General features: G+C 40.6%; 1 protein-coding gene across 1 annotated transcript; it reads left to right on the top strand.

The window, feature by feature from the left end:
- Nucleotides 1–719: 719 nt before the first annotated feature.
- GPNMB (glycoprotein nmb) lies at nt 720–18,426 on the top strand. The gene is made up of 11 exons (XM_068405389.1): nt 720–789; nt 5,866–6,012; nt 6,657–6,800; nt 8,113–8,292; nt 9,363–9,521; nt 9,981–10,289; nt 11,505–11,627; nt 12,312–12,414; nt 13,317–13,522; nt 17,358–17,445; nt 18,273–18,426. The coding sequence occupies exons 1-11, from the start codon at nt 720–722 to the stop codon at nt 18,424–18,426; spliced, it is 1,683 nt and encodes a 560-aa protein (XP_068261490.1).
- The last annotated feature ends 220 nt before the right edge of the window (nt 18,427–18,646 follow it).

Below are 18,646 nucleotides of genomic sequence, written 5' to 3'. Positions count from 1 at the left end.
CCTGTGTGTAGGTCATGGCAACTTGTGAGCTAGATATTGTCTGACCATCATTACACATGGTTTGTGATCGCACCTCTAACCATGGGCACATTGTATTATGCAGCCGTGGTCGGATGGTACATGCATGTGCCCACTAAATATTTAAATAACGTTTTCCTTGACGATCAAGTCTGATCAGGAGCCAAGTCCAGGGATGTGTTAGAATTGCCCAGTCTCCTTTTAGTTCACAGTCATTGCCCAGCGTGTGGGGAGAGACACATGGTTAAGTAATGATGGGTCCATCAAATGCAATGAGCTGTTGCAGTAGCACTTGCAAATCAGGCTGGGGCAAGAGTTAATTTGGATTTCTGGAAATAAGTGTTCCTAATTTAAAAACAAATTAAATACAAAAATTGATCATAGTGTAAAACTAGTATAAAAATGCCTGCGAGGTAAATGGTGTGGCTCTAAACAGGTCCCTCAGAAATCCCAGGGAATGCTGAAAGCAAAGGGAGTGAGTCATAAGCACATGAGCTGAAAGCAGCTGAAGACAAAATCATGCATCTCTGCTTAATTCCATCACATGATGAGTCCTGGGGCCCTTCATTTAATCAGAGAGCAGAGCAGCAGAGAAACTTCATTCTCATTTCTCAGTGGGGACCGGAGGAGTTACTCTGCACGGGCATCGGGCACTGTCTGCTCCTCCGTGCACGCTGAGCCGACGCAGGGTCTCCAGCACCATGAGTGGTGTTTACTGCCACCTTGGATTCCTGCTCCTGGCCGAAATGGTGCTGTGTGCTGCCGCCATACGTGAGTGCTTCCTTCACCCCGTCCTCTTTCCCTGTCTCCGCGGGTTCGACGTCCCCAGACAGTGCGGTAAAAATGGTTGCTCCTTGCATGTGCAGCGGTCACTGGAGCTGTGCTTGGGAACTGGTAGGAGACAGCTTGCTCCACGTCAGGGTTGCCTGGCTCTGGGTAGAAATGTCACCTGAGCTGGAGACATATGCCCAGAGCTGCTCAGTTATCTATTTCCTGCAGTCCACAGGTACACAGAGCTGACTGGAACTAAGCCTTGGCTCATTTCAACAAATTTCTAACAATATTTCCCCAGCTCAAGCGTGGCTAAAAAGGCAGATGCAGAACGGAATTCTCCCAGTTTGCTCAGCTCAGCTGTGGCTGAGAGAGGCCAGGTCAGAGGCAGTGCTCGCCACTGGTACACCCAGACCTGTGGATCCCCAGCCTCAGGGAGCCCAGGTCAGAGGCATTGCTCCCCACTGGGACACCCAGACCTGTGGATCCCCAGCCTCAGGGAGCCCAGTCAAAGAATTAGATCCTCAAGCCACAGTGGGCAGGCACTGGGCTGGTCCTCTGCTTTCTGGGCTCCCAGCTTGACTCAAGTCTTAGGTTGACGCACTGAGCCCAGGGCTGGGAACCCAGAAATGGGATTTTAGGCTCAAATTCCAGAATCCACAGTAAGGAAACTGAAGACCTTAAAAGCTGATGTCCAGCTGAGCACTCGTCTAGCTGAGCACCCGTCTAGCCTTGTACCTGTGTCCAATGGGAAACAGTAATGAAAGTATAACTGGGAAAGTATATACCGGTATCTACTCAGAACACTTTCGCAGCCTCGGGTGATTTATGGCACCAGAACTGCCTCTGTCAGATGCAGAGTCATTGTATTTAACAGTTTTTGCTGGACTTTTCCTCCATCCATTCATGCACTTGGGTTTTGACTGCAACTTGTGTAAGTTTTTGGCACACACAACATCCTGCCAGCAAGAAAGCTGGCCACACCTTAACTGTGTCTTACATGAAGAAATATCTTTTACGTGCTTAGAACCTGTAGCCTGCTGGTTTCGTTTGATTCTCCTTAACTTTTGTACTTTCAGAAATAGTGACAAATTGCTTCTTCCTCCATGCTGCTCATGATTCTGTTTTTATATTCTCCTCTGTCACTTCTTCTCCAGGCTCAAGACACAGTCTATTTAGCCGTTCCTCACATGGAAACAATTCTATCCCTTTGTCCACCTTTCTATCCTCACAACCTTTCTCTCTATTTTTTCAGTTCTCTTCTATCCTGCTCGAGCTGCAGAGAACAGAGCAGCATACAGTATTCAGGATGTGAACACACATGGAATTATACAATTCTGTAATGACATTTTCATCTTTGTTCTCTGTCTAGCCTTTTCCTAGTTTTTCAACAAGTAATGAGCACTGTATTCAAAACTGTAAAGCTACAAGATCTCATTTCTGAGTGGCAGCAGCTAGTTTAGAGCCCCTTGTTCTGTAAGTAAAGTTACATTTAACTTTGCTGAATTTCATATAGTTTTATTCTTGAGTCACAGAGTCTCATAAAGTCCTCCCCTCTACTGTAAGACGCTGTCTTCAGCAGATTAAAGAACTTTACTGTTTACCTGTTTTCCAGATTATGAACTTTTCAAATTATTTCAACAGTTGAGAAAACTGGCCACTTATTCTTAACTTTTGGTTCATATATCCTAACCAATTATTTATTCATGTGAAATCCTTCATTCTTATCCCACAGTAACTTAGTTCCTTTATGAGCCTTTAGTGAGGAACCTTATCAAATGCTGTCTGGAACTCAAGCAGACTATAGCAAGCAGGTCAGCCTTGTTCCCATGCTCTCTGGCTCCCTCAGTGAAACTTGAATATATTTGTGAGGAATGTGGTCCTTTTACAGCGTATCATGTTAATCCACTGTATCAGCTAATTCTGTTCTTCATTACTGTTTCTACCAATTTGTCCAGTCTGAGCCTCAAACTTTCTGTAATCCTCTAAATCTTGCCTGGAATGGTTTTTAATAACTGTCATAGCATTTGCCAACTTCTGTTTCTCGGACACTGAAGCAGTTTCAAGCAAGATGTTACATGCTATGGTTAATAGCTCATTTATTTCACTCCTGAATAACTTCCATACTTTTTAAGCCATCCTATCTGGATGACATCTTCATTTTGTTGATTTGTTCTATAATATTTTTCTTTTGTTCCAACATTTCATTTTGAGAGGTTCTCCATCATAGTAAAGAAAAATTCTAGCACAGAAACCTCTTATGCTCCTCCTTTGTGAATGAAAATGTAAACTAATGTATTTGACTTCTGTCCTTTATCTTCCCTGAATGCTTCTTTTGTATCTACACCATCTTTTGGCCCCACAGACTTTCTGGCAAGATTCCCACTATTTTTGTATTTGAAGAAAAGATTAATTAGTAGTTTTTATGTTTTTGCAAGTTGTTCCTCAGATTCTTTTTGTCCTGCTTTATTATGTTTCTACATGTAACTTAAGAGGCTTCACATTATTTTCTGCCTTCTTAGCTTGGCCATAATATCATCCTTTTTATTTCTAATACACCTTCATCCTCTTTAGTTGGTTCATCTTTTTATTGCTGTTGTTCTAACATTGGATCTAGTTCTCTCTTTCGTGGCTAACACACTATGACAGGAAACGCTGAACTTCTTGTCTTTGCTACATTTTTCACCAAAATGAAAACCAAAATGAGAAAGAAGAAAGTCAATCAGAGTATCAGATCTTTTCTCCTATGATCACCTCACCAAAACTATTACAGTAATGAGTTCCTTGGAGTGTAATATTACTCTATTTTGAACTGAATTGCTCCAATTTTTGTTATGACTGACATCTGTTCTTGAGTGGTTTTCATTGTTAAAGAAGAAAGACATTAAAGATTTTTGTTCATTTAAATTCAGCAACTGAAAATCTTCAGTTCCATGTGTTAGAGAAACTAGTGCTGAAGTCTTTGCTCATCTGAAAAAATGTCTTTGTCTTGTACTGAAGCTTGTTAAATATTTTATATTCGATTGAAATAAACAAAACACATCAGGGAGGCACAGAAATGCCTAAGGAGCTTGTGATTTAGAAGCAGTGACCACAGTTATTACCAAAGCTGGGCAAGAAAATGACTTCTGAATTCAAGGATTTTTACTGAAAATTCAAAATTAAAAGCATTTATAAAATTAAAAGTGTTCCAGCTCTTTTTGATGAATTGAGCATTTGGGAAAAAAACAATGATTGAAATGTTTTGATCTGACAAAATCAAAACATTTTTATTCACTAAATAATTTTTAGATAAAATCAAAGAGAATGGGAAAAAGAAATCAGAAAAAATCCCTAGCCACTTATTTTCAAATAAGATGATACATTAATTTCTTGACATAAAATGGAATTGAACTTGATAAGCCTTTGTGAAATACTTTCATAGTTGCTAATCTGTTTTTTTCCTGGGAAAAGTTTCTGAAGAACAATGTTCCCAACTCTTCTTCTGACCAAGACTGAAAACAATACAGCATGTGATACAGGCTATTAAGTAAATACCAGTCATGATGTTATGCTTTGCTCACATCAAAATATATTAAATCTGCAGGAGAGACTTGATTCAAGTGATTTAAGTGAGACTGTGTGGAGTTCCTGTAGGGCAAAAGACCGTGGGAGAATATGTGTCTGAGTGCAAAATATGTTCTTTTCCTTGAACCTTTCAGTCCTCGAGACTCAACAGACCAGGGAGAGAGCTACCAGCATCAGTTAGAGCAACCATTGAGATGGGACTGGTAGAGGGACGTCCTTCCTGCCCAGCAGCAATCTTACTGGGCGATAAAACATCAAGAGAAAGCAGCCTCTGCCTTTTCTTCAGTGCTGTTTCTCTGCTTCTCCCTTGCAGTAAAATTAGGAGTCACATGCCCATAAAAACAGTGCTTAGACTGGTTACACCTGCTCTGTGCCTTTTCCAAAACTCGGAGGAATTCCAACACAGCCAGTTACATTACAGTGAACAGAGCCATTCCTGCCCTTCTTACAGTTCTCTGCATTTTCCTTAAAATCATCCAGCTCTTTGTTGCGCTTCAGTATAAATCTCAGAAGCATTCAGCATTCAGCATCACCTACCTTTAAAATAAAGCCATGAAAAGCAGAAGAAATCCTAACTCCCTTGATGTTGTGACACACCCAGCAGTTATCTGATTAACATGACAGAGTTGTTGAAAGCCCCCAGGCTTTAATGGAACTCTGCCTATGAGCCTACTTACGAACATATTTTTATGGCATCCTACAGTGGTTGACATGTTCCTACAGGTTACTTGGATGTTTACTGTGCTTTTCATTATGCGTACTTTGTGACAGAAAGAGGGATCCTAGAAAGCCTGGGAAAAGTTTGAGTACATAGTTTGTAGTCATATGAGAAGAACGAGGTTATTAAAGTTCTTTAATATCTGAGCCATTTTAAAGTAATAGGCAGGAAGCTAATATGTTTTTGTTGTTATATTATAAACACATTTAATTTACTATTCAGCCCTAACTTTCCTTTTCTGGAAATACCAGCTTCTGTTACAATTGGTTCCACCCCTCCCACCCAAACCATCAGCAAGCTCACCAAAGGAGCTTCACTGGGTCAGAATTAGTTCCTGGCATAACCTCCACTAGAGCACAACTCATACACAGAGTGAATTTTTCCTGTTAGCCTTTTACTCATAGATTTATTACCAGGCAAGCACAAAGCAGCCAGCAATCAAGCAACCTCTGTACAACTAGCCTGATTGTTGCAGGGTTATGTCCATTCATACAAACAATTGCTTTGATTATGGTCAAAATATTGTAAACCTTTTTATTCTTTGTCTGGAAAGCTTGCAATAGTGCAAGTAGAAAAATGTCAGTCTGTCAGTGGTGGAATTGTCCTTATGTTGGCTATAATGATGTGTTTATAGCTGCGATGATAAAATTCCATAACTTTCTACTGGTGAAGAGTTTTCTAATCCATACAAGAATATAGTCATAATAAGAAGGCTGTTCAGCACAAGAGCAATGTCTTTACAGGGTTGTAGGGAAAATGCTATTACAGTGCATGTTTGTTTTTCTCTCTAGGGTTTCAAGATGCGCTGAGCCATGGAAGTACTCCTGTCGCATCCTACAAGAAGCTACAAGGCTGGTCTAGTGATCAAAATAAATGGAACGAAAAGCTTTATCCTTTCTGGGAGGAAGGAGATCCCAGATGGAAGGACTGCTGGAAAGGTGATAGCACATACACATTTCAAAGACACTGAGAAAATTGGCCAGAAAATCCACCTCACTGAAGAATGCAGATGCTATAGTGCTTTTTCATATGTGCAATATCCACCACTGCGGCAAGGAATAGCAAATTAGAGACAAGTGGCTTTGATACCATTCCCAGTGAGTTGTTACAATAAATGCTTTCCCGTGACTCATAATCTCAGACATTAATACTTATAAAGAAGTATGATGACCAGGGCTCTAGGACAATCCATTACTTGAAACACGCCCTAGAGGACAGGTAGCTTCAGTAAGGCATTGTGGGCTTCAGTTTGACAACTTTGGTGAAGACTCCGTGTATTATCACCTGTTCTGAGCTGAGGTGTAAAGGCTGTATCCCTGAGGAGAAACAAAAATATTCTCCTTTGGAATATTGACCCCCATGAGTAAAAAACCGTATTCTTTGCTCTAAGAAGGAAATGAATGACAGACAAGTAAGTGATGTGGAGGGATACAATGAGTCCCTCTGATTGTTCTAAGTTGGAGTTTTGATAAGAGTGCAAGTGACTTAGGAGCACAAAACCCCTTGGAAGCATTTCTAATGTAAATGGTGCACAACTGAAGGTAGCTGCTGCTCTGGTGAAGACCAATTTTCTTTTCTACAGGCGGAAGGGTGACAGCCAAATTGGACACTGATAGCCCAGCACTGGTAGGATCCAACGTGACCTTTGTTGTGACTCTCCGGTTTCCCAAGTGCCAGGAAGAAGATAATGATGGCAACATAATATACGAGAGAAACTGTACCCAGGGTAGGTAACAGCAATCTCCCTGTGCTATACACACATGTGACTATGGTGCTGGTGTGAACATGTCATGAATCTTTGAAAACATCAGAGGCACACCCTATGAACAACAGCCATGTTGCTTTTAACTGATAACTACACTCATGTGTAACCTGTGCCACACCAGTTTGTTTCCTCAGAAGATTCAATGTGGTATTTTTACTGTTCTGCACCTGCTATATATAATGACCAGGTAATTTAAGATTTGCCTTCATTGTAAAATTGCCTTCCCAAAATGGTAATGTTAATTTGGCTTCCTAACAAAACTGTTAACTGCTTTTCAGCTCAGTCACAAGGCTGCACAGTCACACTGTTTTCTTCCAAATTTTTAAACCTGTCAATTTATAAAACTGAGGGTTTTTTCAATTAGGAATTGTAGAACTCACTAACCATCTTCAAAAACTCTCAAGAAAGAGTAGATCTCACATTCCCACATTTTAAGAATGAAAAACAAACAGGAAAATAAATAATTTAAAAATCAAACAATCTTTTCATCAGAGAACCACCTTTTTTTTCATATTATTTACTGTTACACAGAGAAAAAAAAACTAACATAATTCCAATGTTTGAAGCTGCCGGATCTAGAGTAAAGCTGGCTGTTGTACCTTTCTTCCTCTGAATTCATAAATGTTCAACAAATTTTTTTCCTGATCAAAGTAATTTTCATTTCAAGGCATATCAGCAATTTTTTTGTCAGCCTGAGTTCTACTTTTTGACTGTCGAATGTTTTGTTAACTGCTGATATCCCTTCTCTATTTAACATCTGTTGTGCTGTTTGGGGAGGGAAACGGTCTTTTCATTATTCAGAAAGGAGCTGAAATTCATGTCTAAGTTATTTAAATGTGCCATAGAAAACTTTTCTGACAAAACAAACTAAGTCACTTCTTCACGGTGCTTCCATGGCTGCTCTTTCTACTTAAAATTTTAGATTCTGCTTGCCAAATGCTCAGGTAGCGCCACTAACTCCAGTGAAGCAGTAGCAGCCTGTGTAGTCAACAGCAAATTTTGGGCAAGCAATTTTAAATTGTGTCTGGCCCATGAGACAGTAAAATTTTTTAAGCTTCTAAATAAAACTATACCAAGCCAGAACAATTTGGTGTTTACATTAAAAACCAAACAAAACACAATCTTAGAAAAAACAAATGTCAGTCTAAAAGTACCGCACTTAACCTATTGTTTAAGTGCAATAACTGTTGTAACCCGGGGCATGTGACTCCTGTTTCCTGACTTTCCACACATTTCTCAGTTGACCAGGAACATGTCCTCTTTCTACACTTAGATTCTCCAGCTTCCCAGGATCAGCAAGTCTATGTCTACAACTGGACTGAATGGATCGACAGCTGTGGCTGGGAAAACTGCACAAGCAACCACAGCCATAATGTATTCCCAGATGGGAGACCTTTCCCTCGTTATCCTGGCTGGAGGAGAAGGAACTTTGTCTATGTGTTTCACATGTTTGGTTAGTACTGTAACACATCCCTTGGTTTGGCTCATGCTGCAAAGCTTATATTCTCTCTGTACACTAACTTATTTGTTGAGTATGTTTTATTAAGTGTCCTTTAAAAAGGATTCCATGCTCTTGAGTGGAGATCCCGAATTCAGTCCCCACTTTCCAGAGGGGCTATCAGCTGCTCTGTCTGGAAATCATGAATTACCAGGAGCTTCTCTTTAAATCTGCATTCATAGTACTACCACTGAAGAAAATTAATTTCCTTTCAGTAGTACTCAAGATCCTTTCTAGGAAAACAGAGGGTCCGAGCAGGTCAGTCAAGTGATTTGTTGACCACTCACAGCCACTTCAGATTCTTTAATTGAAAAGAGACCATAGTGCTGTATATCTTCAGATCAGTTTAACAGTGCAGCACTTCTTGCCTCTGGGGAGGTGAAAACTGCCACTGACTATGTGGTACTGATCTGGTCACAAATGCTGATTTTCAGTGTTACCTGACATTGGCTACATACTAAATCTTACTATCCTCAGTTAGCTTGGCTAAATCAGTATTATCATCAGTATCAGTATCAGCATGAGTAATAATAATGTCCCAACTTTTACACAGAGGTGATGCTATTTATCCACCTCAATCAGCTGTTACAAAGATAAATAAGCAAATGTATGTAAAGGGCTTTAGGGTATGAAGCAAGAGGTATGATATCTTCTTGCTACACTGAAAGCATACAAACACAAGATCACTTAAAATGCCTAAGAGTTAATACCATCCACTATGTAATCCTAATGACTTAAAGTAATGTATTTGCTTTGGAAATATGTAGATGCCTAGGCAAATTTTTCTTAGATTAGTGAAATTTGGGACATCTTTCTGACACCTTCAAAAAAAACCACAGAAGTAATGGGAGTAAACACATTATAAAAGTATTCAGTCCTCCAAAAACACCTGCCAGATAACTGAAAGACAATTCTAAACTATTAATTTTGATTTAGACAATCCAAGATTCACAGAGATACTGCTTCTCTTAAAACAACTTGTAGCTAGGCTGAAGGGGAAAACATAAGTTCATGTTCTGTTTCAGGTCAGTACTACCAAACAACTGGACGATCTGCAGCAACGTTTTCAGTCAACACAGCGAATATCACTCTTGGCAAACACATGATGGCAGTATCCATTTACAGGAGGGGGCCTTCGGCATACGTTCCAGTTGCAAGAGCAAGAGCCATTTACACTGTAACAGGTGAGCATGCTGGTAAAAACTGTAATAATATTTGTTGTTTGGGTGTTAAAAGAATTCAGCACAAGCATCACTTGGCATGAAAAGAAGACATTGGCCCGAGAAAGGTTTTTAATATGAATGTGGAATCTCTGCTAAAATGACTTGAGTAGTGTAATTTACCTTTGTATCTAGCTCAGTTGTGACACCTCTACTTTGTAATGAAAAATGATTTATGAGAGGAAATGCACTCTTCCACAGATGTCTGTGATTCCTCATTTATTCCTATACTTTTTTGGGTAACTGCTTCCTACTGACATTCACTCCTCAGATCAGTAAATCAAATTAAAGTAGAAACCTATGTTAAAGACATATATGTCTCACATTCTGACTTGCTGTTCAGGGACTTTGGAGCTGTTTGCTGTTTGCAGCCAGGTATGTATGCTTTATTTATTTAATTCTTTTTTTTTTTTTCCCCTCCAGACAAAATTCCAATATTTGTGAGTATGTTCCAAAAACACGACCGCAACATCTCAGACTCCATTTTTATCAAAGACTCACCAATCACATTTGATGTGAAGATCCATGATCCCAGCTACTATCTTAATAATTCTGCCGTCTCCTACAAGTGGAACTTTGGAGATGGAAGTGGCTTATTTGTAGCCAGCGGTTCCACTACATCTCACACCTATACTCTGCAAGGAAACTTCACTCTGAATTTAACTGTCCAAGCCGTTATACCTGTCCCTTGCAGTCCAGTAACACCCACTGCACCACTTCCCACCGCAGCAGGTAAGACTTTATCGAACAGCAGTGATATTAGGAGCTATGTTAAAACTCTAAATTCTGGTATTTTAAGTTTATATCTGTCCTGGTTAGAAGTCCTGGTTTAGAAGTGTTACTGTCATCAATGAAAGAGCTGCAAGGCTTTGCACACCCTCTATAAATTGGTTTAGAGACAGAATCAATAAGCATAAACTCCTCTGTGATTCTATGGTAGGCATCACTTACACATTTAACACATTACACATCCAGTTCTACCACCCCAGTGACAGCATACAGAGGTCTTCAGGTGGACATGCAGTACATATAAATTTTTTTTTATACCCTCTACCACACTAGGTCAAGGAGTTTTAGCCTTGCCTACTCAGGGTCATATTCTGAGGTAAGATGTAAATTTTAAGTGAGAAGAGGTATTTCAGTTCCTTTCTGGTTTGCATTAACTTCCACCCAAAATTAAATGAGATTGGATTGAACTAGAAAAAATTTACTCATATTACAAAATATGAGATTTCCACATGGCATTAAGCAAGAATGACTTTTCCAATTTAAATTTATGCACTATCGTATTTCAGAATAACTTTCATTATGTTCAGCATTGGTTTATCATCTCAGAGGGTTTTAAGGTTTGCAAAAGGCCTGCAGTTTCATCCTGGGTAGTTATAATACTACTACTATTAAATTGTAAATGTGGCTATATTCTTCAAATTTCAGAATTTTATTATGTGCTTTTACCAAAATGTTGAGTGAGAATGAAAAATTAGAAGAAAGCTACAACTTTCACTACTTCCCCTCTTCATTTTTCCACTAGCTGTAATGTAGGGCAATGGGAAAATACCTGCTTTCAAAGAGAGCATTTAAAACCATTTATTGGCCTTTGGATTTCTTCTATAATTGATTTGGGAATTTTAAAGAAGTGTTTAATTATATCAAACCTTGCAGTCTCACTTTTATTTCACAGAAATGGGTGACTAGCAGGGTGGCTTTTAGAGTGAGGCTACCTGGAGAATCACTCCAGGATTCTACAGCTGGGACTGTATGTTTTCTTTAAGGGTTATTACCATGATCCCACACAGATACATACATGACTGCACAGCTGCAAACCAAAGTCACTAATGACCTATGTATGTAATGAATGCAGTTGAAACATATGGCCATGTTCAGTATACCTCTAAGCAGAACTTGTTCTAAAGCTGCATATCTATTCTTTCTCCCTCAACTCAACAGTAACGACCGCAGCATCTTCTAATTCAGACTCTTCTACCACTGTCGAGTCAATGGAAGATAATCCTGATGGAGGCTGCCATATTTACAGAAATGGATACTATAGAACTGGTATCTCTATTGTAGGTAAGGACATGGGTCAACACCTGAACAGAGGAATGGGGGTAATCATGTACAACAATGTATGTTAGACATAATGTTTATTTAGGTTCCCTTTTATCAAATATGCAAGGCCCACAATAAGATCCTTCTCTTGGACCTAGGTGACATTTTCAAAGATTAATGTACAGACAGCTAACTGACTGACTTTGGTTTCTTTACGCACTCTGACACATGAGGCTAGGCCTTGGTCTGGATGCCTGCTGATGGCTGCCCCCGTACTACATGTGGTGTTTCCCAGCACTTGGGCTGGAAAATAGCTGGTGGGGATCTGCACCGTATTACTGTTTTCTGTATCATCAGCTTCTGAACCTACCATACCTGAAGCATACTGGCCTGGGGATTTACATAAAGTTGAATTGACCTTGACGTGCACAGAATTCATGGGTAGTGGGATGGGGAAGTGATTTAGCAAAATAAATAAGTAAATAACAAGAATGGAAAAATAAAGCAGAGCAGAAAGGAGCAGCCTCACAGAGAAAGCCCTGGAAAATTTCTCAGCTTTTAAACCCTTCAAGGAGTGCTAAGAAAGGGAGGAGGTTATGGAAAATGAGACCTGAACTGGGCCTCAGCCAAACACTTGAGGTTCTGTACACACAGACTTCAGGGCTTGTCTTGTGTCCTACCATTGACATCTGTTTCCTCTCCCAGAGGGAATCCTTGAGGTAAATATTATTCAGATGACAAGCATTCAGATGAGAGAAAGTCAAGCTGAAAACTCACTGGTTGACTTTGTTGTTACCTGCCAAGGGAGGTAAGTGTGTGAATGCAACTGTCAGTCTTCCCTCTTTAAAAATTATTAGGTGCTGGAATGCTGTCTGCACTTAGATACAGCTGCATGAACAAAAGTTGGGAACTGCAGTGTTTCTGTTTCTTGACTGGAACTAAAGATAATGCAAGTCTCATTTGTAAACTATGGCAACAGAGGTTACTGCCAGGCTCTTAGGATTCAGAACAAATGTCAAGCCTCAGTAAAAATAAGAGAACTAGATAGCAGGGAGAAACAATTCTATATTTCCTGGCGAAGACAAGATTTCAGCACTTGCTGTAAAATGGGAAGCAGTCTACTGAAATTGGAAGGAAACCCTTTTTTTGGCCATAATTTTTTGACACTTAGAGTAAATGGACATGTCCAATCAATTTCTTGGATAGGAAGACATTGCACTAATATTCCTAGCTCCTAGAAGGGAGTTAGAGTTGAGAGGACTGAGAAGTACAAGAATCATCTTGGTAATGCAACTAGAAAACAATTAACCTCTCTTAAGTTAGAGTTTACTTTTTCGGCACATGATACTACAGATAAGAATCTGCATTCCTTTCTTAATAATGTGTATTAAAGGTAATGGACTTCATAAGCTGATTTGAAGCAGGTAATTCTGTGATCACCATAAAATGTTAAATGATAGGTAAAACAAGCAAATCATTTTATAGATTGTATATATGCATTTCATATAAAATACACATGTATGTATATCTAAAATGTATAGGTATGTATAAAATATATATAATGTATTAATAAAACACTCTTAAATCACTATAGTGCCACTGATTTCAGTAAACGGGCACCAGCATAAAACCAGAGCATCAGTGCAATATGTCTATGAACTGGGCTAACAGGACTCCATAGATGCAATGTGTTCTCTCTTCCCACCCCAGTCTCCCCACAGATGTCTGCACAGTAGTTTCTGACCCCACGTGCCAGGTGTCCAAGAGCGTGGTATGTGACCCCATCATCGTCACTGATGAATGCTTACTCACCATCAGGAGAGCTTTTGAGGAACCTGGAACGTACTGTATAACCATCACCTTGGGGGATGACACAAGTCAAGCCCTCGCCAGTGCGCTGATTTCTGTAAATGGAGGTGAGTCCACACAGAGCAGATGTGGGTCATCTGTGAATAGCTTCTCCCTGTGGTCATTTCCCTGCAGGAAGGAAGAGCACAGGAATTTATATGGGGTTTTTATTATGCCCAGAGGCCTCAGCTGAGACTGCGCCAACCTGTGTGAGAGTCCAGGCAAAGATAAAGAGACAATTCTTTCCCTACGGGAATTTTAGATGTTAGAATTTGGTTTGATTCATGTTTACGATCCAGTGAGTACAGTAATTATGTAAACCCTTCAGTATCACAGAATATGAACAGTTCTTAATCCATAATGTATTTTTCCACAGAATAACTCTGTTGAGCAGAAAAACAGGTGGGGGACATGTCAGCCAGCCTACTCCACACATGGAGAAATAGGAGAAACAGAGAGGAATTCAGCTCACTTGAGACAGAATCAAACTCTGAAGCTGAGCTGGCTGCCCTGGGCCTTCTTTGTACCCCACTGACCTTGACCAGGTTTCTACTTCTACATGAGGATAAGATGAATCGGGTTCTGGAAAGATCTGTGTAATATTCATTGACTATAGAGTCTGCCCAGGGTGACTATTTTAGAACAGGAGGTTTACCTTTGGTTGGATGAGTATCACTGTGTCTTGCTTGTGGTTATCCAAGCAGTCTTTGACAGAACCAGGTATTAAACTCAGCTTCAGTCAGAAGTCTAAATGATCATCTTGTCTCTCTGTTCCCACTCCATTGCTCTCCTGACCTCCCACTACAATGTCTTAGTGATTCTTCTGAACTCTTTAATTACTATTAGCCAAGAAACTAACCCTTTGTGGTCATTTGCCACAGTATTTTTGGCTGATTTTATTTAATCTAAATATAAAATTAGCTGCACTGAAATCAGTTCATGGTGACTAAGCCACAATGCCTGACCTGTAAGTGCATTCTGGCTCCTAAAGATGAAAATAAGCATGCAGTAGGATTTTTCAAAACTGTATTCACAGAGGCTAACTTTAGCCCAACAAGTCTGGTCTTCCTAGGTTTTTTCCTCCAGAGGACAAAGCTAAGTTGTACTTTGGGGCTTCCACTATAATGAAAGCAGAATTAGGATCTAAGAGATGTTGCTGCTTCGAGTCACCTTCTGGAGGAGCCCATCTAATGTTTGCAAATATTTCTCATGTGCACAGTATTTCTCAGCAAAAATACTGTGTAAACTAGGAATAAGGTCAAGCCTTCCCAAACAATTGTATCAACGAACTGAGAAATATTTGAGGCACACGTACCAAGTAAATGGTAAACCCTGATTGATATCTCAATTTTCATAGACAGCAATTGTAAATTAATAACTAGAAAGGTAAGCCAACATGCACATCTAGGTTACTTCATTGTATAAACACTGTTGTTAATATGAGGACCAAGAAAGTGTCTCAGTGTCAGTAAGCTCAATAAAGGTACAGCCTGTGGACTAGAAAATTAAGATATTTAACACAAATTTAAAAAAAACCAAACTTGTAATGATTTGGCTTCTTCCATCAGATATGATGGAATTAGAAGTAGATGTGAGTGAAATGGTTGATGGCAAACAGAAGGCAGAGTTCAATGACAGGCAGAGCCCAAAGTTAATCTCCCAGAATGAGCACGTTAAAAAAGCAGAGCCCTCAGCTCTTGGATAAGGCAAACAAGCCTAAGTCCATCAAGCTCTCAGTCACACTCTGCCATTGGGACTGCAACAAATAATAACATTTAAGAAACTCCTTTTTTATCCCCTTTCCCCCTAGCCATCATCCCTAAGAGAAAGCTGAAGCTGATTCTAATACTAAAGCTTATAAAGAGACTGCATCTCTTATAATCTCAGTGTAAATGTTTCCCTAGAACAGCAATTGGCAAGGAGCAAATTAGCCTCACCTTATGGGGTGCCAGCAAGACCCTCACAGAATCACAGAATGTTAGGGATTGGAAGGGACCTCGAAAGATCATCTAGTCCAATCCCCCTGCCGGAGCAGGATTACCTAGATCATATCACACAGGAACGCATCCAGGAGGGTTTTGAATGTCTCCAGAGAAGGAGACTCCACAACCTCTCTGGGCAGCCTGTTCCAGTGTTCAGTTACCCTCACTGTAAAGAAGTTTTTCCTTATATTTATGTGGAACCTCCTGTGTTCCAGCTTGCACCTGTTGCCCCTTGTCCTGTCAATGAATGTCACTGAGAAGAGCCTGGCTCCATCCTCATGACACTTGCCCTTTACATATTTATAAACATTAATGAGGTCACCCCTCAGTCTCCTCTTCTCTAAGCTAAAGAGACCCAGCTCCCTCAGCCTCTCCTCATAAGGGAGATGTTCCACTCCCTTAATCATCTTCTTGGCTCTGCACTGGACTCTCTCTAGCAGTTCCCTGTCCTTCTTGAACTGAGGGGCCCAGAACTGGACACAATATTCCAGATGTGGCCTCACCAGGGCAGAGTAGAGGGGGAGGAGAACCTCTCTTGACCTACTAACCACACCCCTTCTAATACAGCCCAGGATGCCATTGGCCTTCTTGGCCACAAGGGCACATTGCTGGCTCATGGTCATCCTGCTGTCGACTAGGACCCCCAGGTCCCTTTCCCCTACGCTGGTCTCCAACAGGTCTGCCCCCAACTTGTACCGGTACATGGGGTTGTTCTTGCCCAGATGCAGGACTCTACACTTGCCCTTGTTATATTTCATTAAATTTCTCCCCGCCCAACTCTCCAGCCTGTCTAGGTCTCTCTGAATGGCAGCACAGCCTTCTGGTGTGTCAGCCACTCCTCCCAGTTTTGTGTCATCAGCAAACTTGCTGACAGTGCACTCAATTCCCTCATCCAGGTCATTAATGAATATATTGAATAGTACTGGTCCCAGTACTGACCCTTGAGGGACTCCACTAGATACAGGCCTCCAACTAGACTCTGCCCCATTGACCACCACTCTCTGGCTTCTTTCCTTCAGCCAGTTCACAATCCACCTCACTACCCGATCATCCAGACCACACTTCCTCAGTTTAGCTGCGAGGATGCTGTGGGAGACCGTGTCAAACGCTTTACTGAAATCAAGATAGACCACATCCACTGCTTTACCATCATCTATCCACTGGGTTATGTCCTCATAAAAGGCTATCAGGTTGGTTAAGCATGACTTCCCCTTGGTGAAGCCATGTTGACTGCCCCTAATGATCCTCTTATCCTTGATATGCCTAGAGACAGCACCAAGGACAAGTTGTTCCATTACCTTTCCAGGGATGGAGGTGAGGCTGACCAGTCTATAGTTACCCAGGTCCTCCTTCTTGCCCTTTTTGAAGACTGGAGTGACATTTGCTTTCCTCCAGTCCTCAGGCACCTCTCCCGTTGCCCACGACTTAGCAAAGATGATGGAGAGTGGCCTAGCAATGACTTCCGCCAGCTCCCTCAGCACCCACGGGTGCATCCCATCAGGGCCCATGGATTTATGGATGTCCAGATTGCTTAATTGGTCCCTGACCCAGCCCTCATCAACCAAGACAGACTCCTCCTCTGTCCTGACTTCCTCTGGGGCCTCAGGGGTCCAGGGCTTCTCAGGACAGCCTCCATTCCCTTTCATACTGGAAGGGCAGCCATGTGTCTCAGGAGCCTGGCTCATATGAGAAAACTGGCAAAGCTCAACTCACATTCTAGTAGAACCGAGAATTAAACCGATTAGGATGTAAAAGCACCACCTCCTGCCAAAGTCACTGACCTCCAATGTTTAGCATATTAGAAGTAATAAGTGTACTTCAGTCTGTACAGCAACCAAGTAAAAACTACATTTTCTTTAGAAAATATATCTCACTGTAAAAATGAGGCTAACTTTTAATCAAACTACTTTCCAAACTCTAGGATCATCATCAGGAACAACAGAGGGTGTCTTTATCTTCCTTGGCTTGTTGGCAGTGTTTGCCGCCATTGGGGCTTTTGTCCTTTACAAGTAAGTTGCTAGTTTCTAGGATTAAAAAACAGTTCAAGGAACACTGTCAAAAATATTAGCTTAAATTATACAAACCAACAACATAAATCTGCATTAGCTATATTTTTGTTTCTTTTTTATTGTTGTTCACAAATATTTTGGCAAATATTCAAGAAAAATGAGATCACTGGATCATTGGAAAAATACAACAATGTTAAGGACTTTCACATAAAAATACATTCTGTGCTCATAAGCACAAATAGTAATACTAGAAGGCCTGCAGGTAAGCAGTAATGCACAACTCAAACTGCATGTATGTGACGTATATATGTAGTAAAACCTAAAAACCAGAAATTCAATTTAGCTCTAAAACTTTTAGAAGTGTTTGCAAATGACTGACAGATTGAGAATTAATGATCAAAATTCTTCATAAATAATTGACAAATAAATTCTTTGGGGAAAAGGTGCTGGGCATGCAGTAGTTAACAGAAGCACGCTACTGTAAGCATTACATCTAAGCATTAGCTTGGATGTTTCTCATGAAACTTTAAGACTGCACCAAGACTCCTGAGTCAAGAGTATGCTCACCCTTCACAGTCAGTGGTGAGAAAGAAACACCTCCACAGAGCAACAGTACTCGTCTAAGCAACCGAGCCTTCCCATTAACCAGGCCTGAGTCACCACTGCTGACCTATGGCTGTTAACCATCAGATGGGATTGAAGAGGAAAGGAGGAAAGAGAATATATGTTATGAATACATGATTAATTCTCTTATGCACTGGTCACATGCTAAATGGGGACTTTCTTTTAAATGTATTTCAGCAACTAACGGTGCACATTCCTTGCAGGAAATACAAGCAATACAAGCCTATTGAGAGAAGCGCAGGACAAGCAGAGAACCAGGAAGGACTAACTGCTTACTTCAGCAATTTCAAAGCAATTTTCTTCCCTAGTAGCACTGAGAGAAATCCTCTCCTGAAAAGCAAACCAGGCATTGTTTAAACCTTTAGCCCAACACTATTAGATTACATACAAGACCCATATCTGAACTGTACTTTGATGGGGTTTTCTTGTTGTTATAAAAAAAAACAGGGGGTAAGGTGAAAGCACATATAGATGGGATGGTAACTTCTGGGGGCTTGGTGCAATTAGAAATATTAAAATAGTCCTTTGTAGAAAACAATGAGGTAGTTTTGAGCACTTGCTCTTCTAGCTTGTGATC

The sequence above is a fragment of the Nyctibius grandis genome, chromosome 7, assembly GCF_013368605.1.
Source record: "Nyctibius grandis isolate bNycGra1 chromosome 7, bNycGra1.pri, whole genome shotgun sequence".
In the NCBI taxonomy this organism is placed as follows: domain Eukaryota; kingdom Metazoa; phylum Chordata; class Aves; order Nyctibiiformes; family Nyctibiidae; genus Nyctibius; species Nyctibius grandis.
The sequence above is the reverse complement of the archived record's forward strand: the minus strand, read 5'-3'. Positions and strand labels throughout refer to the sequence as shown.

Excerpts from the sequence above, each read along its gene's own strand:
- GPNMB (XM_068405389.1), top strand. The coding sequence starts at position 720 with ATGAGTGGTGTTTACTGCCACCTTGGATTCCTGCTCCTGGCCGAAATG. Across the intron at positions 6,013-6,656 it reads ATGGAAGGACTGCTGGAAAG|GCGGAAGGGTGACAGCCAAA; the intron begins GTGATAGCACAT and ends TCTTTTCTACAG. Across the intron at positions 9,522-9,980 it reads AGCCATTTACACTGTAACAG|ACAAAATTCCAATATTTGTG; the intron begins GTGAGCATGCTG and ends TTTCCCCTCCAG.